A 24,277-nucleotide genomic window follows, 5' to 3' on the forward strand; every position below is an offset into this window, starting at 1 on the left:
GCTCTCCTGTGTTGAAAACCATTAGGAGCAGAAGCGCATTTAACAGTGCCAGCAGTGTTTTATGGTTTGTGAGTGTAGCTGCAGAAGGTGTGCCCATTAGACGGCTCCATCTTATTTTGGGTTTGCTGTCAGCTGTCTGCAACTAGAATAACTTGTCTGTCCCCTCCCGTTTAGTCTTGCTTCCTCCCAACCTCCCTTCCCTCTCTCTGTCAGTCATCTCGGTGCCACATGTCCTCCTTATTCTTCTCTCACAGTTTCATCTTGCAATGTTTCCCCGGCAGCTGGCTCTCATTTCTTTTATTTCCATATTATTTGCCAGTTGGTTAAATGATTCATACTTTTAAAGCCCTAAAAGGCTGCTTGACTTCAGGGATATGTTGTGTTTTTAATCCACTTACTCACTTTCCAGTCAAGAGTTAGATGAGAAGATTGATTCCACCTTTACATATTTAAGGCCTAGACATGTGGCCACTATATGGGCAAAAGTACTGGGTCACACCACACCTGGTATGCACCAATCCAAGAGTATAATAATGAGCTGTAAGTGATATTATGGCAAAGGGGAAGCATTTAGGAACAAATTCAATTAAATTCAAGTTGATTTAAATAGCACCAAATCATGACAACAGTTGCCTCAAGTCATTTTTCACTGTAAGGTAAAGACACTACAGTACTGGAGAAAACCCCAACCACAACGAGCAAGCACTTTGCAATAGTGGGAAGGAAAAACTCCCTTTTACCAGGAAGAAAGTTCCAGCAGCATCCAATTCAAGGGGGGGGGGCAGCCATCCACCATGACTGGACAGGAGAAAGAGAAGAGAAAAAACATAGAATAAAGAAGAGAAATTACAAAAATATAGCGACATGCTGCAGTCGTATATAAACACACAGGCAGTGAAAAAAGTGCTCAGTGCACCATGGGAAAGGCTTGGGCATGCTTGGGCCTCCAGTAGTGTAACTAAAGGATAACTAACAAAACTAACTACATGCTTTATCAAAAAGGCAGGTTTTAAGCCTCATTTGGAATGTAAAGAGAGTGTCTTTCTCCAAAATCCAAAATTGGAGTTGACCCCACAAGAAAGTTGCCGGATAGCCGGAGACTCAGCCTCCCATTCTACTTTTAAATATCCCAGGAAACACAAGAAAGCCAGCAGTCTGAGAGTGAAGTGCTCTATTACAATAAAAATCTACAGTGAGTCCTGAGTTGATCATTCAAGACCTTGTATGAAAGGAGAAGGATTTTAGATTTGATTCAGGATTTAACAGGGAGGCAATAAAGAGAGGCCAGTATGGGAGAAATATGCTCTGTCTTTCTGATCCCTGTCCATACTCACTGCAGCATTTTGGATCAGGTGAAAGCTTTTCAGAGAGCTTTAAGAGCAACCTGACGGTAGTGAATTATAATTTTCCAGCATAAAAGTAACAAATGCACAAACTAGCTTTTCAGAATTAATCTGAGACACAGAATAAAGAAAGCAGTCCTACGTATTTGTTTGATATGCATCTTCAAGGACGTATCCTGCTCAAAATAGACACATTGTTTCTAAGGTTTTTCAGACAGAGGGTAAGCTCAGTTATGTTTGAATTTAGGAGAAGAAAATTACAGGAAATCCCGGCCTTCACGTATGTCTTTATTATATGTGTTTGGCTTGACACATTGATTTAAGTAATCTGGCTTCCAGGACTCTGCTGATTCAATAACGTATATAATATAAGTTCAAACCCAGTCTGGCAGTAACAGCAATGCAAAAGCTGCACCAGGAGTGGATGGATTTCCATAACCAAGCAGCTCCTGTAGGTGTAAGATTTAGATGGCCAACTACTTTTGTCCACGTAATGTGTCTGCATATAAAAATGCAGAATCTGTAGACAACAGGTTTCTACTGTAGTTCGAGTTCTATTGACCAATTAGATTTGCATAGGCTTTGGTTGCATGTGCAGGTAAACAGTCGACGTGGAGTTTCACCTGGTTTCACCTGATGATTATTTAGCTTTTTATTATTAAAAAAACATATTTATTTGTAAACAATGACCAGAGGACGAAACAGATATCTCCTCACCAATTGTTAAAGCCTTTAAAATTGTTTATAGTCAGAGGCAGCAAAATTGCCCAAACCAGCACAACTAGTTAATGTGATATACTAAAAAAAAAAAAAAAGTCTATAAATACCAAATGTTAGGACCTTACCTACTTATTTACATGTGTTTTTTTTTTTTAATCTTACACTTCATGTTTAGAGGTGTTGGTAGCTGGGTGTTTCTGCCTATACAAAGAGCAGGGTTGTTGAAGCTAACTAACTATCCATTTGAGGTAGATGAGACCCAGACACAAGAGTGGTATTGATCTTCTTGGAAAAAAGGTTAAAAGGAATCTCCGACAGGTCAGCCTAATCCATTAAATGTCCTCATTTATGGATTTTATATTATTGCAACTGTGGAGCGTTACTGGACAAATAGAGGTCAGCCCGAGATCTTTTTGGGCCAGACGTTGAACCTCTTGACCAATCGTCAAATGGTCAGAGTTCGGGCAGTGGGCGTGCCTCTAATGGCAGGAAATGCCACTTGGATTACAGGGTACAGCTGATTGACAGCAGATGTGCTTAACAACAAGCAGGCCATTAAGGGTCCTGGAAATGGAAGAGGCAGGGGGGGGGGGAATTGACAAAACAATATCCCACACACATTTACGGTCATGTAATAAGTGAAAAAAAGTACAGATGGATTCCTGAGGGAGGAATTTAGCGTTGACAAAACTTTTTTCTTTAAAGAACTATCTCATCTTTATTTCTCTTCTTGCCCTGCAGCTGTGTATAGTTACGGTGTGACCCCAATAAAGTCCCTTCCTCTGCCTCCTGCCCTAATAAAAAAGGTAAATAACTGCCCCTCCCTCTCTGTTTATTGCCCCCTGGGGCAGTAAAAGGCAGCTGTCTGGCCCCCTTCAAAACGCCTTCAAAACATGCATTTCACAGAGAAAACTGAAAACACACATTCTGTCAACTTTTCACACACACCATCCAACACCCACACTCTACATGCAGTTTATAAAACACTGTGCACAAAAACAGGTGAAAAAAGCAGTATGGATAACTAAGAAGACACCGAGCGCACTCGTGTCTGCTGATGACATCCTGACAGCATCGTTATTTCTGCAGGTTGTTGGCTTTAGAGAAAACATAGCAAGGAAAAGAAGATATGGGAATACCTTGGCAAACTCTGGACAAACATACTGCACGCCAACACTGTAAGAGAAACAGTAACGGATATACTGTAGGAAAAAAATACAGACATGCATATACACAATGATTAACAACTGCTGCTCTTCATCCATCAGATTTAAGTGGAAACTTGACACCACCTGAACATGTCTAACAAGTAACCATGGGCAATCGCAGATAACTGAATAGAAACTAGATGTTGGTGTTGTCGAAGTTTGTGGGGGAGCAGGTTAGTTTAGCTGCCCCGGGGCCATGGCTGACTCAGGGTGGCGTTTGATAAATGACTTACACGCATGCAGGAGTTGAGTGTGTTCTTGCCTGCATACTTGAGTGCGTGTCACAAAAGTCAAGACAGGTGATTTGTGATCTGGTTGAAGGAATTACTGAGGAAAAGGGTCAAGTGCATTCTGGGTTAGATTGTAAAGGAGTGGGAGGCGTCAGAGAAAGAAAAATGTCCTGTGGGTGCTCAGAGAGCACGGCTGGCAAAAAGCAGCACATTCCCACTACATCTTCCTGATACACATATTCATAGGGAAAGTATGCATGTGGCAGTGTGATGACAGGTTAAACACCCTCACACACTACACTGTCACTGTCCGGGATATTGATTTACACTCACACACACACATCTGAAGGTAAAGTGCACCAATCTCCTGTGGCAAACACTATTAGACCACCCAGGAACCTTTGAGGTCTCTTGTAAAAGACTGGTCAAGAATAGTGCACATGACATCATGCCACACACACACACCGGACTGGCTGCAGCACATGGAAATCTACAGTTTTAAACACATCCATAAGCTCACAAACAAAAATCAAATTATCCTCCTCCATTAAATTAGAAGTTTGTTATTCAGCCAAGAAAAGGCATGAGAGGGAGAGGAAGGCATGCAGTAAAGGTCAGAGGAAGAAGTCTGGAAATCAAAAGTATTCGGCTGGCGCCCTGACCCACTGACTCAAACCGACAGACTTCAAAATATCCTCACTTTAACATCTGGCCAGAGAGTCCTTCCATTAAGGAAAATAAAATCAAAGAGGAGCACAACCGAGAGACTTGGAGACACTGAGTCAGAGACTGAAGAGGCAGTCTCAGTCCTATTTGTATAAAAGATGACAAATTCACTTATACACAATGAGGCCAAGGATTCAATTTGCTGAGGCTCCTCATGTCTATTCACTGAGGGGAATCTCCAAACTGCAAAATCATAGTGTAGCATGAGCACACTCATCCTTCTCTAAGTATAGGACAATAGTCTTACAGTATGCTGGAGGTGAACTGAATGAAGTCTTTGTAGAGGTGAAGAATGTAATAAATCTGATCACAGACTTAATGGTGAACTCTAGATACACTGCAGGACACAGAGGAGATGGGAGATAGCATCTGAAGACAGATAGAGAGAGGGAGGGTGAACTTTATAGAGACAGGAAGGACAGTCGGGCACATTTTGCTGCAAAGAACTGACACTGCAGGCTAATTATGTGCTTGTGCATCCATTTTCCCCATCAATTAAGGAAAGCTAAATAGGCACAGAGACAGTAAAGCAGTCATTAAGCTCACCCACCATATGTAAACATCAAGATTTTGCCTTGTGTCCTTTTTATGCCTTAATCCCACCTTAGTTTCATCAGTACACAAAACAGAATGAACAAGCTCCAGTCATTTGCTTATTAATAAAGAGTCATTTAAGCCTTGAGTTGGCAGTCTTGCTTTATTTTTTTTTATCCTTATTTGGTGTTTAAGAATTCCTTCAGGACATTCGCCTCTTTCTCTTGTGATCTCTTTTTGTGGGGGCACAGTGCATGCAAAGCAAACTGAAAATGTAAGTCAGAGTAGCTCAAATACTCCTGACTCCAGTTATCTTTGTTAATGTGATTAGCCCAAGGATTCGTGCACTTTCCCCAGCTTAGACTGTTAATGTTTAAATGATTAAAAAAGACAGTGCAGTTAAAAAAGTGTGACATTTAAAAACAGATCATGTTTCAGCCTTTAAGCAACCCGTATGTGAATGGAACCCATATGGCCTATCCTCTGGTCTTCTGTCCCCTGTTCCACCGCAACATGTAGATCCATCTATCCACACATCCATGCATTCATACATTCATCCATACATCTGAGGTTTTTTTGTGTCCAGTGCAAAAGAGATGGAGGTGGGGGTGTGAAGGCAGGCGTCCAGAGGGACCATCAGGCATCACAGCTGCTGCAGCTGTTAAATCGACATGACTCACTCCTTGTTTTTAGGATCAGCACTCAGTAAAGTCTCACACATGCATTAATATGCAAAACAACATGCACACAAAAGTGCACATGTAAACTGAAAAAACATATTTCAACCATAATGCTTTTTATGATTGAACTTGTACTTATTATTCATTTTAATTATTAAAGCGGGAAAACCTCATTTCAGTCTATTAACATCCATGTTTATCCACTTCTTCCCCCCCACCCCTATCTCTCCCTTTCTCACTCTCTCCATCTCTTTCCTCGCTCAAGCACACTTGGGAACAGCGAGTCATAGCTGGACGCAGCGTAATGCTGGGTGAGGTGCGCTGTGGTGTCATTTGATTGGTTGCAGAGCACTGTGATTTGAGAAGCAGGGTTGGAGGAAACACACCTTGTGAAAACTTATTGGCTGCCGCATGTGCACGCACACACACATAAAGCATGTGTGTACATGAAAAACTCCCAGAGCTGCTACTCGGAAATTGGTGCATGACTGAAAGAGCAAAAATAGTGCAACTGCTTTCCTCGTGGGAACAAATTAAAGGTGGAGTAATCCATTTTGGAAAAAGACTGTCGATACTTGAACACGGTGACTAAACAAATATGCCACTCCTGTCAGGGCACTTCAGATGATTACACCGAAATACACAGATGCACAAACAAGGCAATGACACAAAGTAACAGTTACAGGCACACTAACTTTGTTTCAAAGTGTTTAGAAAGTTTGCAACACTTGCATTTAGTGCACAACATGCTACTTTTAGCTCTAAAACAGAGGCTTTTGGAGACTCTGCTGACCCAGTTTTACTCTGAAATGCCCAGACGTGTGGTTTAGTCAAGACTGTCAGAAATTGAGACGTTTGGAAGCACTGACACAGACGTCTGCACTTGTTTCCTCATTTAGTCTTAGCAGTCACAAAAATTAAGCCAAATTATTATACCTAGGCTCCCAGATTTCATCATTCTTGTCTGGTTACCCCATTTCCACTGCTTCTTCTGATTATGTACCAATCTGAACATGCCAACAATTCCCAGTCTGTGTTCTGCCTTTATGACTGCCTTCATGTACTACTTTAATTAAGAGTTCCACTTGATCACAAAGAAATTCACGATCTTCTTCCAATTCTTTCTCCCTCATAGTTTGGTCTTCAAGAAACCAAGCCAACACTTTTACAACAGCATGAATACATAATAAATAGTAAACGCAGTGTGTGTAGTGGTGCGTTAGTCATTATAGAACACATTTTGACATTCAAAAGTCTTGAGATGCCCCTCATTTCTTTGACTTTTGCTAGAATAAAAATATTTGGCATGATCACCTTTATTCCTTCCACATTCTGAACTCTGTTAGGTAAGATTTCTTGTCATTTCATTCTTCAGGAATACTTATCCAGACTGCTTCGATATTGTTGATGTCTGGGCTCTGGGAGGCCAATCCATGACTGGTAGTGTATCATTGTATGTTATTCTATCCAGGTATGCTTTTACTGTATGGGCAGTGTTTTGGCGATCACTGTCATGCTGAAAAATGAAGCTGTTCTCAATCAGATGTTTTCCAGATAGTATTGCATGTTGGATGAAAATCTGATGGGACTTTTATGCATTCAAAATTCTCTCAGTTTTTTAAATATCCCCAACACCACTGGCTGAAATGCAACCCAAACCATGACAGAGCCTCCACCGTGTTTTATAAATAGTTGTAGACACTCACTGTTGCACCTCTCTCCTGACCTCCTCAGTACATACTGATGATAATTTAAACTACAAATTTGGCACAACTCAGCCTTTTCTCCCTGTTGTCCTTCTATAAGAATGGCTTATGACAGAAGCCCCTCTACTGAGACCATTTCTGGTGAGGCTTCAGTGAATGGGAGATGGATCAACTGAAGGGTCAACTGCATCTCTCGGGTCCTAAATTTTTTTTCCTTAAGGGCCAGACAGATCCAAAAATACTATTTTATTTCTGTCAAATTTTGTTATTGTTGGAATTTTTCAAAGATTCAATTGAAGAACTTGAATTGAATCTTGAATCCTGAAGACACAATTTAAAATTGGTTCATTGATGAGTCATCGGGCTGTCAGCGTGACACAGAAATGCTCACAACCTTGGGGAGCTCAACCCGGGGTAGCGGTCACGTCCGGTTGGGGGCTCTGTTGGCTCTCAGGTGACTGTTTCCTCGCGGCTGCGTGCAGCGGGGCTAGGGGAGGGTCTGTGCTGACGGACGTGGGTTACTGACCTGGCAACCTGGCTGCCCCTGGGTGGGTCCGGGATGGGCGTGAGGTTCTGGGGGCGCTCCGTCTCTGGGCTGGGGCCCGGGCCGGGCCTCGGGGGCTTGGGTCCTGGTTGGTGTGTTGCCGGGGTTGTGGGCGGGTGGGTGCATGGGGGCCCGGCCCTGGAGCAGGGTGCCGCCGGTGCGTCGAGCCGCCTGGGGGGCTCTTCAACTGGTGGGGGGGATGGTCACATCTTGCAGGAGCTTTCTTCTCTTCAGGAACTCTCTGCAGGAGGGGGAGATACAGGAGAGGTGGAGGAAGATCTCAGCCTGGGCGTTTACCGTCTTATGTAGTCTGGAAGATGTGTGGATGGTGGGGTGGGTGCAGTTTTCTCTGTGGTGGGGTTGGGTGGACTGTCCAGGGCTCTGTGGAGCCGGGGGGCGCTACTGCACTGGGCCCCGGTCTGATGGGCCTGGGCCCCCCTTCCCTGGCGGGTCGCGGAGGGTGGGAGTGCCTACTGGGGTCAGCGGGGGAGCTGGCCCCAGGGAGGGGTTACCTGCCCCTCCCTTCCTTCCCTCCCCATCTCCAGCTGCCTCCCTCTTCCCGCTCCACCACAACCACCCACACATGCAGGGCCTTGGAGTGGGGGTATGTCACCAGGGTGCAGAGGAGGCTACCCCCCCCCCCCCCCCCCCCCCCCTGTCCCCTTCTGGCTGCCTCTGCCTCAATTTTATCCCACAACTTAGACATTCACATTATTCACACTCTCATTACACATACATATAGGATCTTGGGGGTGGGCACAATCACGGAGTCCAAATTACCATCAGGGTGTACACCTCACCCCTGACGTCGTTGCCCACCTCTCAATTTTAAATACACTTAGTCATTGAGGGCTAGCAGGAGGGACTATGCGCTTACCTGCTGCTCTCTGGCAGGTAGCTCCATGCCCTCCTGGGTTTTAATTGCACCTTAGAACACACATGCATCAACACTACAATGAGCGGGTGGAGGGAGGTTTGGAGTCTTCTCCCACCCCCATTCTCTGCGGCCTGCTGGAGCGGGAGGGCTAGTAGGAGGAGTTGGCCGTCCGACTGCGGTCTGGGGTGTGGGGCCTCCCTGCTGCTGCGGAGTCGGGGTGGTCTGCCTCTCCCCACCGCAGGGAAAAGGGTAACACCACCTGGGTCTGGGTGCAATTCCCCCCTCCAGGGGCAAGGGTACCTAGACCCGGTTTGTAGAGTACGCTTGGGGAGTGTGATTGTGTGTACAGCGTCTCTTTATGTCTGTCTCCACGTTGGTTGAGTGTGGAGTGAGTGCATATGAGAGCATGAGGGTGGGAATGGATGTTTGTGTCTGTGTGTGCCTGTATGTCTGTGTCTATATGTCAGGTTGGGTATCAGACGCCACCTCTCTGGGGACACCTCAGGCCCTCCAAGGTTTGGAGGCCTATCTCCACCCACCACCACTTCCCCTGCCGGTGGCGGACTCCCTCAGGTGTCGGTGTGTTGGTGGTTCTTTGTGTCTGGGGGTGGGCGTCCGGGTACACACCGGCTCACTCCTTGGCGGCCGCTTGTCGGGGCCTGGGGCCTGGGGCTCGCTCGGGCCCCTTTGGAGGTGGGGTGCCCCCGGCCTCTCGGCCTGGGGCTCGGTCACTCAGGCACAGCTGGGGGCCGGCGGAGCTCACGGGCGCGTCACTGCAACTCCCCCTGACTTCTGCTCCGCGGCTGCTGGGCGAGCCCTCATCTGGGACTCTCCTCAGCTCTTACTGGAACAGTGGCGCGGCTGCCCCTCTGTTGGTCTTCCATGGTCTCTTGTGTTCTGGGGGCCTCTGGATGTCTGGAGTTTTGATCTCCTCCATACCCGCTTCACACCCTGGAGGACGGGGCTGTGGCCCCCCCACACTCCCTAGCAGATCATTACATGGAGAAACCTTTGGAATGCAAGCATGCTGATCCACACAGGTATGCACACATGGGTATTCACAGACGCGGACTAAAGCTTTCTTGGCTGCTGCCTCAAAGCACACTGTGCGCTGTCTATCTTGCGTGCTGCACAATATCGTTTATTATTTAGTAAATATTGATATCTATGACTAGCTAGTTTATTGTGATGGTGCTTTGTTTTCTCTATTATTATGTTGCTCTTTGTTGTTTGCTGTCTCCTCTGTTTGTTTTTTTTGTTTGGTTTTTTTTTTTTTTTTCTCCATACAGGTGACCCAGGAGTTCTTTTTTTTTTTCTCTCTCTTCCCCCCCCTTCTCACCGTCTCTTCTCCCCTTTGGTTTTCTTTCTTTCTCTCCCCCTCTTTCTCTCATTCATTCCCCCTGTCCTATTTATTAAAAAAAAAAAAAAAAAAAAAAAAATGACAAAGGATGAACTGAAGCTCTGCCATCACGTAATGTCGCATACTGCTGTTTCTGATGTCATTTAAAAAAAAAAAAAAAAAAAAAAAAAAAAAAAAAAGAAATGCTCACAACTCTTCTTGCTGCTATAGCTAACACCACAAGAGCATGCTCTTATTCTCTCGTATACACAACACATATGTGCCTCCCAGCTTTATTTGTTTATGATTGGGGTTAGAAGACATAACCACCAACAGAATGAAATATAATCAGGATAGAACTTGACCAACTCATTCAGTGAACAAGGTTTCAAAACATCGAGAGCGTCACGGCACTGAACATCAGCAATGTAAGTCTCATCATCTTTCTGCTCTGTGGCGTGTCTACCTGAAACAGATGGATGCAGCTGTACTTTAACAAAGGTAAGCATGTTTCAACATATTTCCTTTTAAACTAATCCTGTCATGGTCCTGGGTCGGTGACCCAGTGTTTTTGGTTATGTACTTTTACTTTTGATAGTTTTGTATTTTCTAGCATTTAGTGGTGTTCCCTCTGGTTGATGTCTTCCCTGCTTGTGCATTTCCTTAGTGTAGTAAGTCTCTGTGTTTAGTCCGCGTCTCTGAGTCTGTGTCATTACGTGTATGTGTTTCCTGTTTTACTTTGAAGGGCTCTGTCTTATGTCAGTGTGTTCTGTTTACGTTTCCCCTGCCTTGTCAGTTATCATGTATTCCAGGTGTGTTCCCCTCCTGTTTCCCATCCCCTGATTCCTGGCATGTGTATTTATAGTGTGTGTTACCGTGTCCTCGTTGCTGGTTCGTCTGTGTTGTTTCCCCTCGGTCTCCCTGTATGTATTTCCCCGGACCTCCCTGCACCGTCATTCTTGGTTTGTGTTGTTAGTTTACCCAGTTTAGGTTTCAGTTTCATGTTCCTAGCGCCTTTGTTGTTTGCATTTTTGTTGTTAATAAACACTCACCTGCACCAGAGCTGCCGCCTTTTGGTCCTATATATATTCCACACGGCTTGCCCCCGCAAACCGTGACAGAACGAACCAGCCACCATGGACCCAGCGGCTGTAAATCCGTCCGAGGAGCTCCAGGACGACATCACGTACAATGTGGAGATCCTTCTCAGCCTATGGCTGGAACATCCCCCGGAAGAGCTTCGCCGCGCAACAGAAGACCGGCTGCAACGGCTCTTTTCCGGCCTGCCATGGCTATTGAACTCGCTTCCTCCGACTATGCAGGCTTTTCTCCGGCTCACACCGCACCTTCTCTCGGCCACTCCTGCCTCGCTGCCCGACTCGCCGGATGTGATCTTGCCCGGCCCGTCGGAGCCGTCTGCGGGGAGGAGACGCCAATCGCGCCGCAAGCGCGCCACACCACAGCTGGACGTTTGGACTTCTAATTCGCCGGCTGTGGTGAGTGAGGACTGTTTTCCATTTGCGGACTGTATGACGGTTCATTCAGGGGCGGTGTTCTGTGCGGCAGATGACTTTGTGAACAGCATATCACCTCCCGCGCAGCCACTCTCAGCCCAGTTAGCTCCCCCGCAGCCTGTGCCACCCTCAGTTCAGTCTCCAGTGCCACCCTCAGTTCAGTCTCCAGTGCCACCCTCAGTTCAGTCTCCAGTGCCACCCTCAGTTCAGTCTCCAGTGCCACCCTCAGTTCAGTCTCCAGTGCCACCCTCAGTTCAGTCTCCAGTGCCACCCTCAGTTCAGTCTCCTGTGCCACCCTCAGTTCAGTCTCCTGTGCCACCCTCAGTTCAGTCTCCTGTGCCACCCTCAGTTCAGTCTCCTGTGCCACCCTCAGTTCAGTCTCCTGTGCCACCCTCAGTTCAGTCTCCTGTGCCACCCTCAGCGCAGGCCCCAGTAGCTCCGGTGCCGCCTGTAGCGCAGGCCCCAGTAGCTCCGGTGCCGCCTGTAGCGCAGGCCCCAGTAGCTCCGGTGCCGCCTGTAGCGCAGGCCCCAGTAGCTCCGGTGCCGCCTGTAGCGCAGGCCCCAGTAGCTCTGGCTCCAGTATCATTGGCTTCACTCATTCACTCCGTGCAGGGAGAAAGTTTAATTTCACCTCAAGGTGCTTTTCCTGGTTCAGCCGCCATTGGCACTGTTTGCCGCTCCAGGGCTTCCCCAGAGGCTAGGTCCCAGTCCTCAGCTGATTCTGGACCCCTGGAGTTTAAGCAGCCACCTGGGAAGTGCCCCGTGTCAGTGCTGTCTGAGCAGGGCCAGTGCTCAGCACAGCACCCATTTCCTTCATGTCTGCCAGTGGACTCCATGCCTGCGGGCTTTGTGATGGCTTCTGCTGGAGGGTCCAAGGGGCCCGTCCAGCCTTCGTCTCGTGTCTCCGCTGGAGGGTCCGACGGACCGCTCCGGCCTTTGTTTCCTGTTTCCGCTGGAGGGTCCGAGGGACCGCTCCGGCCTTTGTCTCCTGTTTCAGCTGGGGGGCCCGAGGAGCCCGTCCAGCAGCCTTCCTCGTCAGCTGGTGGTTCCGGAGAACCACACCAGCCTCATGCCTCGTCGGCTGGAGGGTCCGAGGGGCCCGTTCAGCCTCCTGTCTCCGCTGGAGGGTCCGAGGGGCCCGTTCAGCAACCTTCCTCGTCAGCTGGGCACCAGCACCATGCTACATCAGCTGGGGGGCCCGAGGAGCCCGTCCAGCAGCCTTCCTCGTCAGCTGGTGGTTCCGGAGAACCACACCAGCCTCATGCCTCGTCGGCTGGAGGGTCCGAGGGGCCCGTTCAGTCTCCTGTCTCCGCTGGAGGGTCCGAGGGGCCCGTTCAGCAACCTTCCTCGTCAGCTGCAGCTCCAGCCTGTGCTTCGTCAGCTGCAGCTCCAGCCTGTGTCTTCGTCTGGTCCGGCCTCATCAGAGTCTTCGTCCTCGTCTGGTCCGGCCTCATCAGAGTCTTCGTCCTCGTCTGGTCCGGCCTCATCAGAGTCTTCGTCCTCGTCTGGTCCGGCCTCATCAGAGTCTTCGTCCTCGTCTGGTCCGGCCTCATCAGAGTCTTCGTCCTCGTCTGGTCCGGCCTCATCAGAGTCTTCGTCCTCGTCTGGTCCAGCTGCCTGTGCTTCTGCTACGCCTGGTCCTGCGGCCGCCTGTGCTTCTGCTACGCCTGGTCCAGCCTCTGCCTGTGCTCCTGTTACGCCTGGTCCTGCCTCTGCTTCAGCGTCGCCTGGTCCTGTGCCCTCCAAGCCTCGGCCGGTGCGCCTGACACTTGGGCGCCGCCGCTGTCTTCCGCGCGGCCGGCCCCCGGACCGCCATCGCCTGAGTGGCCGCCGCTGCCTTCCGCACGGCCGGCCCCCGGACCGCCATCGCCTGAGTGGCCGCCGCTGCCTTCCGCACGGCCGGCCCCCGGACCGCCATCGCCTGAGTGGCCGCCGTTGCCGTCCGCACGGTCGGCCCCCCGAACCGTTTTGGACTCCTGTGCTGTCGGCCCCCTGGCCGGCCCCCTGAACTGTTTTGGACTCCTGTGCTGTCGGCCCCCTGGCCGGCCCCCTGAACTGTTTTGGACTCCTGTGCTGTCGGCCCCCTGGACTCTTCTGTTTTGGACTGTTTTTTTTTTTTTTTTTTTTTTTTTTTTCCTGTGTTTTGGTGTGCTTCGTTTCTTTTGGTTTTGGGCTCGTTTTTTGTTTTTGGTCTTTTGGCCTTCTGGTGCTCCGGTTTTGTTTTGCTTCGGGCCCTCCTTCCTGGGCCCCCGCCGCCCGCCCTGGTCGGGTTGTTTTCTGTTTTTTCTGGCTGTTTTTGTTTCTTGTTGGGCTGTCTGGAGCCAGCCTTTGAGGGGGGGGTACTGTCATGGTCCTGGGTCGGTGACCCAGTGTTTTTGGTTATGTACTTTTACTTTTGATAGTTTTGTATTTTCTAGCATTTAGTGGTGTTCCCTCTGGTTGATGTCTTCCCTGCTTGTGCATTTCCTTAGTGTAGTAAGTCTCTGTGTTTAGTCCGCGTCTCTGAGTCTGTGTCATTACGTGTATGTGTTTCCTGTTTTACTTTGAAGGGCTCTGTCTTATGTCAGTGTGTTCTGTTTACGTTTCCCCTGCCTTGTCAGTTATCATGTATTCCAGGTGTGTTCCCCTCCTGTTTCCCATCCCCTGATTCCTGGCATGTGTATTTATAGTGTGTGTTACCGTGTCCTCGTTGCTGGTTCGTCTGTGTTGTTTCCCCTCGGTCTCCCTGTATGTATTTCCCCGGACCTCCCTGCACCGTCATTCTTGGTTTGTGTTGTTAGTTTACCCAGTTTAGGTTTCAGTTTCATGTTCCTAGCGCCTTTGTTGTTTGCATTTTTGTTGTTAATAAACACTCACCTGCACCAGAGCTGCCGCCTTTTGGTCCTATATATATTCCACACGGCTTGCCCCCGCAAACCGTGACAAATCCTCTGTCTTTTGTCTGGAATGTGGTTGTGTGGTTGCCATTTATAAAGTTCAGGAGATATTTTCTGATTTTCAAAAATGGAAACATTCCTCAGAGTCTTTGGTCCATATTGACCTGATAGCATTACACAGTTGCTGCAGATTTTGTGGCTGCACATCCATGTAGTGAATCTCCTCTTCCACCACATTCCAACGGCACTGTATTAGATCTGGTGACTGTGGAGGCCATTTGATGACAGTGAACTCATTGTCATGTTGGAAAAAATTATTTGGAGTTTTAATCTGAGCTATGTGACACGGTGCATTATCCTGCTGGAAGCTGCCATCAGAAGATGGGTGCACTGTGGTCATAAAAGGTTGGACATTATCAGCAGTAATACTCAGAGAGGCGGTGCTGTTTAAATGATGCTCAGTTTTGGGCAAAAGCATGCCAAGAAAATATCCCCACACCATTACATCACCACCACCAGTCTGAACTATTGATACCAATCCATGATTTCATAATGCCAAATTCTGACTCTATCATCTAAATGTTGCAGAGGAAATTGAAACTCATCAGACCAGGCAACATTTTTCCAATTTTTTAATGTGTGGTGTTGGTGAACCTCTGTCTCCCATTCTTAGCTGAGGAGCAGTACCTGGTGTGGTCTTCTGCTGTTGTAGCCCATCTGCTTCAAGCTTCAAGTGTGCTCTTGTGCCTTCAGAGATACTCGTCTGATACCTTTGCAGTAACAAGTGTTATCTGAACTGCTTGTTTTCCCATGAGCTCAAAGCAGCCTGGCCATTTTCCTCTGAGCTCTGACAGGTATAACAAGCTATTTTGACTAAGAAAAGTGGCACCCATTGGATATTTTCTCTTTTTCAGACCATTTTCTGTAAACCCTAAATGGCTTTGTGGGAAAATCCCAGTAGATCAGCAGCTTCTGAAATATACAAACCAGTCCATCAATAACTATGCCATATCCATGCAATGAGTTACTGCCATGACATCAGTGCACAGAAGGTAGGAGAAACTGGAAACCCAAAGACCAACAACACCAATTAAAATAACAGGTATCACTAAAATGAAAAGCTTACCTTTCTTTAATAAGCCACGTAGTCACAACCACCAGTATCAAACACTGGCAGAATTCCAACCAAACCCATCAGGGGGGACGCCTCCCTTCCTGATGACAGAAAGGGGAAAAGGCTTGTCTACTAACACCCCACTGTCACTACTGTCTAACTATCCACAAATCACAATTGCTGTACTGTACTGATAAAATTTAACACACTGGTGTTATAGTCTCCTACAGCCCTGCATCTATCTATCTACATAGCCAGACTGTAGGTCTGACGTTGATTTACTTATCATTCAACAGGCAAAATATCCCACAGAGCCGCCAACTAAAGTAGTACACCCAGCGGACATTCCATGTTCAGCTCATGCTGAAATGCAGATTTGCCTGGAAAGGGCGAAGCAGACACACTGAGCAGCAGACATCAGTCCAACATAAAGCCTCTGCTGCTGTTTTGTACACTATGAAACTCGCATGCAGTTTGAAACGGTTTCTGCTGGCATATTTCTTATTCTTTGACCAGAAATTACAAGACAACATGGTCATCTAATATACTATCAAGTCTAATAAAATTATGCAAATATGCATGGTATAACTAACCCATAAATATTAAAGTCTAACCAGTTTTCATCTTTAAAGTTGTGGGAAAGATCTAGAAAAAGTAAAACAGTGCCTACTTGTGCATAGAATAAAATAAATACATTATATTTAATGTGCATCAATGGTTGCTAAATGCTGTAAAAGTTATCTGCTCTGCTTTGATTTAACCTGTTTTGTCACAGCAGCGTGACTCTGAAAAGTTTGATTTTATGATTGATGTTAATGGGCTCCTGCATAATGCCAACCGGTGTGAAACAGTTTGTCTGTGGTGTGTGTGTGTGTGTGTGTGTGTGTGTGTGTGTGTGTGTGTGTGTGTGTGTGTGTGTGTGAGACAGACAGAGAGAGTTGGCTCTCGCACAGGTTTCACCTCAGGGCAAGACTCAGCGATTGTCTACAGCGGCGTTTGATTGCGTGTGACATTAAATGCTGCTGCCAGTTAGCACAACTATGTTGCTAGTCGAGTTACAGAACCCAAGATGTGCCAAACACATTAGGATACATAATTGCAAAAATAATATTGGCTTGATGTTTCTTTGAGTCATTGTGCATAGAGCTCATGGGAATATCTGATGCCTCTTGCTGGATTCTGCGTAGGGAGACACTAGATGAAGAAAGAAAGTGGAGGCAATAATGTCAAGGACGCTGATGAAAACCAAAGTCATTTCTGCAGTAAATGAAAGGGGAATGCCGGAGAGGGTGAGGTCAGTTTTCCAATAATCATTAACTTTCCCTCACTGGACTCATGAATCAAAGCAAATGGAGTCCTTCAAGATGTGTTGGCCACTTATGAGTTTACTCTGTAAACCCGGTGCACTGCGTGCTGCCGCTGGCAGAAATCCATCGCCACATGATGACCCTGGAAAAGCCAGAGATAGAAAAAAAAGATGTTCTGCAGCATTCCTTTAAGTGGGAAAGGAGGAATTCAGCATAATATGAATCTGACATCAGCTGACCATCATGAGACATTGTACTGACAACCAGAAGACAAGCTGGCCCCGGATGAGCTATGCAATTAGCTTTAAAAGGAAACCATACAAATTTTGAAGAGAGGTTAGAGAGTGCACACACACCACGAGGCTGCTCTGCCAGGAAATACAGATACAAATACTGAAACACTGCGACACCAAGTGGTAATAAGAGGCATTTGTTATAGCAGCAGCATAGTATTTGCATCCTTTTATCACTACAGCTATATTTTTACACTCTTAAGCAGAAGATATTATATGGAGCTTGACTATTTACAGTCACAAGTCACAGCAGATTGTTAATTTATTTTTGTAAAGTCCAGCGATTGCCATTTTGAGACCTGTTTATGCAAAAGGTCAAAAACTGGGTTCAACTAATCTTTATACATCCTGTGGCAGACAGCATGTCTTCTTTCCACCCAGCCGATGAAGAAAGTCCATTTTTCACAGATTTATTTATGAAAAAATAAAATAAGCAAAGTTTTACTGTTATACTTTGTTCAAGTACCTCAGTCATCGAACAGCTGATGGTGACATTTCATTTTATCCCTTGTGAAAAACACTGTAAATAAGAAAGTCAGTCTTTTTGGACTCTTGTAGGGTGATTTAAAGCAACAAACATGAGTCTCTCTTACAGGACGGAGTCCCTAAAAGGTGAAACCACACTGATAAAGTAAAACTGTAAACATAATATCTCACTGTCATGTGAGCCCACATGGACTTTTTAAATTATTTGGTATAGGAGAATAATTACAAGGCAGGGGAGCCCAGTGCTCACAAGAATATTTGATTAGACATCAATATAGTAAAAAAGTGGTGTGAAAAACACATCCCTGTGCCCTGATATATATGTTTGATGTATTACATAAAAATGTGACTGCACAAGAAATTAAACCTGATTTGACAATTAATAACTTTTTGTGCAAAATTTAGAAATAAGTATTTTGATTTATTACTTAAAAGTCACAATTCTACTTAATCAGCCAACTAGTACGACATATACCGTATTTTTCGGACCATAACGCGCACTGGATTATACGGCGCATTAAGTCAAACTTTACTCAGCTCATTCTTCATTAATGTTGAATTCTCTCACAGCTGCTCTATTCCTATGTTGTTGCAGTATATTAATGACTAACCTCTTACTGTGGATGGATTATCTCAGTTGTTCTCCTGACTGAAGTTTGGTCCGTTTACAGCATCCTGCCATGCGATTGCATTTGTCCCTAACCACCAGGAACCCTCACGTTAACTTTTATCGAGTGGAAAAAGGTTAGCGTTCATCCTTCAGCTACATTGTCGCTGTGTCCCAAAACATAGGCCGCATCCTTCGAAGACCGAGAAGGCCGGAAGTGCGAGGCTGTGAAATAGGACAGTCTAGCCTTCAGACTTGCATCACGGCTGTGTCGGTGGAGTTTAATAAACTTAGCCATCTGCTCCTTGCTATCTAAAATTTAACAGTTCACTGGCGTAAATTCTCGACCGTCTCACACTTCTGTTTAATCAGTTTTCTGTTTGACGTTCATTGTGTGAAAATCCCGGAGGAACCCACCCGATGGATTAATAAAGTTTTATTTAATCAAATCTAATCTAATAACTTTGATCTCAGCCAAACCGATTTACTCCAGAACAAATAAAACACCAAAAAAGTTATCCGAGAGACTTATATATCATGTTTTACCCAAGTAGCGAAAGACAGCGGGGGTCTGGAAACGATGAAGCCGGGAGTCCGCTGCTCTCGCCGGCTCGAGTGACCATTGAACCCCCCGGCTAGCTATCGAGCTAGTGGGTAACAGATGTCTCCAAAAACACTGGAGCACTTTTGCAAATATCCGATGTCTTGATGAACCAAGCAGAACTTTGAAGTTTACACAGTTATTTTCTCACCTGAAAATATGTTAAAAGTTTATTTTGTGACCCAGAAAGATTGATAAGAGTAATATTAAAACTTAGTTGCAGCTGCCATTGTTCGAAACTGGAATTGGCTGGGCCGTGCTATGAATTCTGGGATATGGTGGGCCACGAAGGACACACCCGACCCATCCTTCAATTTCGGGGAAAAGAAGGACGCATTTGTGGATGCAGTCTACGTTTTGAGACACAGCCTGTGTTTATGTTATGCTATGTTATGATATATGTTATGTTATGATCACGTAGCAAATCATTATATACTAGCTTGTTATAGTATAGGGTTACTATACTTCAGTAACCCTACAAAAGTCACTACTGTCTAGTTTTCTGTCTTCAGTTATGTTGGAAGTGATAGCAGAGTTGTACGTTTTAATTTTTTCAGAAATCTTTCAGTCATAATACACCAGAACATGCTGTATTATGACTTCTAACTCCATTAAATTTAATAAATTCTGTTTTCATGGATGCCTGGATGTTAAACTTAATTGTTACACCTGATAAAGCAGCAACACTGATCATTTTATTATAGATGAAAGAATTTAGACAATTTTTGACTCTCAGTGATGCCACAGTGTTCGTTTGACTTTGGGACCTGAAGCGGAGTTTGGACCCAGATGAGGATTCCAACTACGGTAGCCGTAATGCTCCGACGATCCATCAAGCGGTGTGGCTTCGTAGCTTACCAAAGTCCTACTAAAACATTTTTTGACAGATTTTTGAGCGCCATATACCACATAAAATCGGTTCGAGGTCAGTAAGCACAACCAGAGTTCATACATAAGGGGCACCGGATTATAAGGCGCACTGTTGATTTTTGAGAAAATTAAAGAATTTTAAGTGCGCCTTGTAGTCTGAAAAATACGGTACTTAATTTCCCTCAAATTAATGAGTATACTGCTTTAAAGTTGCAGTTGTAAATAATTTTAATTCTGTGCATAATTCTGATCATTAGAGACTAAACTGTTATCATATTTATAGTTTAAAATCTGCAAAATAAAATAAATGAACCTTTAAAAAATGGTGTGGTGTACAAAATACAATATTTACATGCAAAATATCGAAAATGGCATGACACAGAAATATTTATGTACAAATACATTAAACTGTACCTCAGTAAAGTATTTGAGTAAATGTACAGTTAAGTTGCAGAGTCCCAATTCATGCTTTCAGTGCTTAACTCTAACAATCCAGTGTCACCAGTGGTCTTCGGGTGGTGGCCAGTCCTATTTCAGGGGAAGCAGAGGCAGTGCCAACCCATGCACACAGCGGTGTGTCCAAAAGGGGGCAGTCATGTAGAGCAAATGCAGAGCACACAGCTGCAAAGATAGAAGTCCGAGAAAGTATTTCATGAATTTCAAAGAGGAGACGAGAAGCAGAGGGAGGAACACTGGAAAGAAAACAGAACGACAAACCAAATACAACAGCAAACTCAGGAATAATATATGCAAACAGGTAAAACCAATAAAGACATGGCAGGCGTGATCCTCCTGCCCACTCTGCCCTCTCTATCAGACTCTGTCTTTAGGGGATGGTTAGTGTGTGAGGGGAAGCACATCTGTTGGCACTTGGCTAAGGCTTGTTAACATCCTCTCTTCTCCCAGCAGGCATCAGGTTGGTTTGGGTTTGGCTTGGGGTTTAATTTTCTTTCTTTGAAAAAGCCCAATATGCGGTGCGTCCACCAGACCCCCAAAAAGTGACTAACTAACAAAAACATGAACATCTCAGGAGCTATGAAAGAAAAGTGACTGGACTTCTTTAAGTATCTTGAAGATGTTTAAGAAAAGGGGTCAATTTTCTTTTACAAGCTCCTTAGATTACCATGACCTGGATGACTGAGAATCTACACAGACATAAAAACGTGAACACTACACAAGGGTTAAAGTCGCCCTGTTACACTTCATTAGGTGCACAGGTTCATCTGCTCATTAATGCAAAATCACAGGGCGGCAACTCAGTGCAGTGAGGCACATAGTAATGGTCAAAACTGAGCATCAGAATGGGGAAAAGGGTACTTTAAGTGACTGTATATGTGGCATGGTTGTAGGTGTTAGAAGGGCTGGTCTGAAAAACAGAAAATATCCCATGAGCAGCAGTCCTCTGGATGAAAAGGCCTCGCAGATGAAGAAGGTCAGAGAAAAATGGCCAAAATGGGACTTTGAGCTGAAAGTAAGGCAACAGTAAATCAATTAACCATACGTTAACACCAAGGTATGCAGAAGAGCATCTCTAAATGTCAAAAACTGAAGCAGTTGAGCTACAGCAGCAGAAAACCAAACTGGGTACCACTCATGTCCGCTAATAACAAGAAACTTAGTCTACAATTCACCAAAACTGGATAGGAAGATCGGAAAAATAGTCCTTGGACTGAGGAGTTTTGATTACTTCTGCAACATTCAGCTGGTAGGATCAACATTTGGCATAAAAATCGTTGCCAGAAATGACTCCTTGGTACCATCTAAGCATCATTTAAACACCACAGCCTGCCTAAGTATTGTTGCTGACCGTGTCTGTCCCACAGTGTATCCATCTTCTGACGGCTGCTTCCAGCGGGAAGCTACTCATGTCACAAAGCTCAAATCAGCAAGTTAACTGTACTCAAATGGCCTCCATAGTCACCACATTTGAATCCAATAGGCCACTTCTTAGATGTGGTGGGACAGGAGATTGTCATCATGGCACATAAGATAAGTTCAGCATGTGTTTTCCTGCCATTAGTACAACAGTACAGATACCAAATGTCATGGAAGGTGGTTAGCCCAAACCACTGCTCAAAATAATGATCACTGCATGACTGAAATTTAAGGATGTGGTAAACCTGGATAAGCAAGATTTTATGTGAAATTTGCATTTTTATGTGTTCTTACTTTTGATCAGTTAGTTATCAAAAGCCTCAGTGTGATGCATGGCAGAACACACGTGGTGAAATTATATGCTCAAATTACTCTTTTGGGCCACTTTATGCTAGTGTAGCATTGTGAGTTGGATAACAGATGGAAAAACACCATTAAGTAATAAGTCACCACAAGCCTCAAAAGCAACATTAGTGCTCCTTGTTTTGGATTCCCCAAATCTCTGAAAACCTACTGAAGGAATGAGCACCATTCTTAAAAAATGAATCTCTTAATTTGGTGTTTTTATGACATGTTATCCCAAAACCTCTTTCTGTTGCCTGCTGGGGCTGAGATAAGGTAACGGTGAAAACAATAACCGGTGGTTTACGGCATTCCTTTTCTCATGAAAGCATTCATTGACATCTGTTGTCCTGTAGATGGTGCCCTTGTCACGCTTGAAGCGATGCCCACTAGGCTAGAAGAATTTCAACAAAGGGTGACTTTACAGCACTGATTCTAAAGCACAGAATTAAACATTTTATCATTAATTCGTAAATAATTAAGCAGAATTATCTCAAATAACTGCTCCAAAGGTTATGGTAATGTTTATTGTCCACAGTTTTTGTGTTAGCTAATTTAATGTGACTTTTCCCGATTCAGAGCACTTCTGTTTCATTTCCATGTGACTCAGATTCATGTCACCTTTTCATCAGACATTTTGATCTGTCACAGCAGAAGTAGCGCTTGGTACATAAAACCAAATTTGGTTTTAATGAGAGGCCACCTCTTACTCAGCCTCTCTTAAGTCTTATGAAATGATGAGTGCTATAAATCATTATTCCCCCGTTAGCAGCATTTGATTTGGGAGTTTTGAGCACACCCCCCTGCCAGTGTGACACTTGTTTTGTCTTTTACGGTTTCTGAAAGAAAAAAAGGATTGATTAATGTTGTATTAACTGCAGTCAGTAACTGACTCTGATTCTCACCCGTTGCAGGCACATAGAAACGGTGTCAAAAACAGTGAAATTTGACTCCTTATTCGTAAATCATAAAAAAAGAAGAAAAGTGTACAGGAGAGAGAAACGGTCTGAGTGTTTGAAAAAGAAAAACGAGTGCGAGGAGAGGAGAGAAAGGGGAGATGTGGGTTTGAGGTTTGTGAACCAGTTGCTCAGAGAGGAGTCTGGTGGATGGAGGGAGGGGAGCTGTGAGGATAAATGCACTCTTTCATTTCAACGTGAGAGAAATCCGTTACTAGAGACACATATTTACACGGACAAAGAAGCAGGGGAGCCTAAAATAAGAGAAATAAGCGGAGTGGATCATGGATAACGTGCTGTCAAAGATACCGCTCACGACAGCGCTCCTCAGACTTTGGGACTGATGAGCGGAGTTTCTGTCAGAGGAGTTTGAGCTTCAAAGACGCGCTCCGGAGTCTGGAGGGATAAAGCTGCTGCCTGCCTGTTTGTGAAGGCGTTACACATTTGTAATGGTTTAATGAGTCGGAACTGCGGCCTCTTGTTGGATGGGACAGGTGCAGTTATTGTCACGCCATGGGTCACTGAGACGTCACAAAGTTGATTTTTCATTTTTACATTTTTAAGACGTTTTCGCTCACTTTAACATAAGACGAGAAGAAGAAGAAGAAGAAGAAGAAGAAAATCATAGCCAGATATTTCGTTTTATTCGTTGAATCAGTATTTAAGCTCCTGAAGTTGAACCCCATTCACGCACGTGGCATGCCACCGCGGCACAGTTTGGCCGACTTTTACGCATCTCTTGGAAAGAGAAAAAGCTGAAAACAAGCGTGTCTGTGTATGTGTGCGGTGGGCAACGACGCTCCTCATTTCCACCTAGTAAACGAGGGAAAAGGGGAAAAAAACATTAAAGAGAGACTTCTTTCATTCGGATTCATAAATGGAGCTGCGTAAATACCTGTTGTGCCTGGAGTTTATCCTCCTCCTTAAAGGTAAGAGCCACATCTCAGCCTATATTTCAGACCTTTAAAAAAAACCTGTTACATTTCTTTAAAAAGCCAAACAAAACTGAAGGACAGTTTAAAATAAGGTGAAGTTATTCATTCAGTTAATTCAGTTAACTCAACGCTGTGAACACAAATCTAAGTATATTCATCTCTGTGTAAAATAAGGCTCTGGTGTTGCTCCACTGCCCAGTTCCTTACCCCTCACTCAGCCCTCTCTTACTGGTGATTAACCTCCCTCAACTTTAAAAGACAGCATGTGCCAGTGATGGTGTGGCAGCCTCCCTGAGGCCCACTTAACACTGTGTGACAGTAAACTACTGACCATGAAGACATTCCTCAGATGATTTTGTGCTTAAAGAAGGAAAGCGGGAATCTTAAAACACCTGGACACACTCCATTTGCCAAATAAATCAAAGGTAAAGGAAGCTGTGCCTAAAGAGTACCGGTTCTTGGTTCAAAGTCAGATCCTTTAGTAAATCTATCACATATGTTTGAACTGAGGACATATTTCATTTTTGTTGGAGGTCTCCAGCTACCATCAGATATACGTGTACTCAGAGCCAAAAGGTTACCGGTTCATATCCG

General features: G+C 45.2%; 1 protein-coding gene across 2 annotated transcripts in view; it reads left to right on the forward strand.

Moving 5' to 3' along the window:
• The first annotated feature begins 23,096 nt into the window (after positions 1-23,096).
• itga10 (integrin, alpha 10) overlaps positions 23,097-24,277 on the forward strand; it is a 30,569-nt gene continuing 29,388 nt past the window's right edge. For both annotated transcript variants that reach the window (XM_085365603.1, XM_085365604.1), the window contains exon 1: positions 23,097-23,677. In XM_085365603.1, coding sequence (XP_085221729.1) covers positions 23,626-23,677 — 52 coding nt within the window. In that variant the 5' untranslated portion in view covers positions 23,097-23,625. The remainder of the gene's footprint in view (positions 23,678-24,277) is intronic.

The sequence above is a fragment of the Diplotaxodon limnothrissa genome, linkage group LG11 (genome assembly GCF_057381915.1).
Source record: "Diplotaxodon limnothrissa isolate DT_005_m linkage group LG11, D_limnothrissa_male_GT1.1, whole genome shotgun sequence".
Taxonomy (NCBI): domain Eukaryota; kingdom Metazoa; phylum Chordata; class Actinopteri; order Cichliformes; family Cichlidae; genus Diplotaxodon; species Diplotaxodon limnothrissa.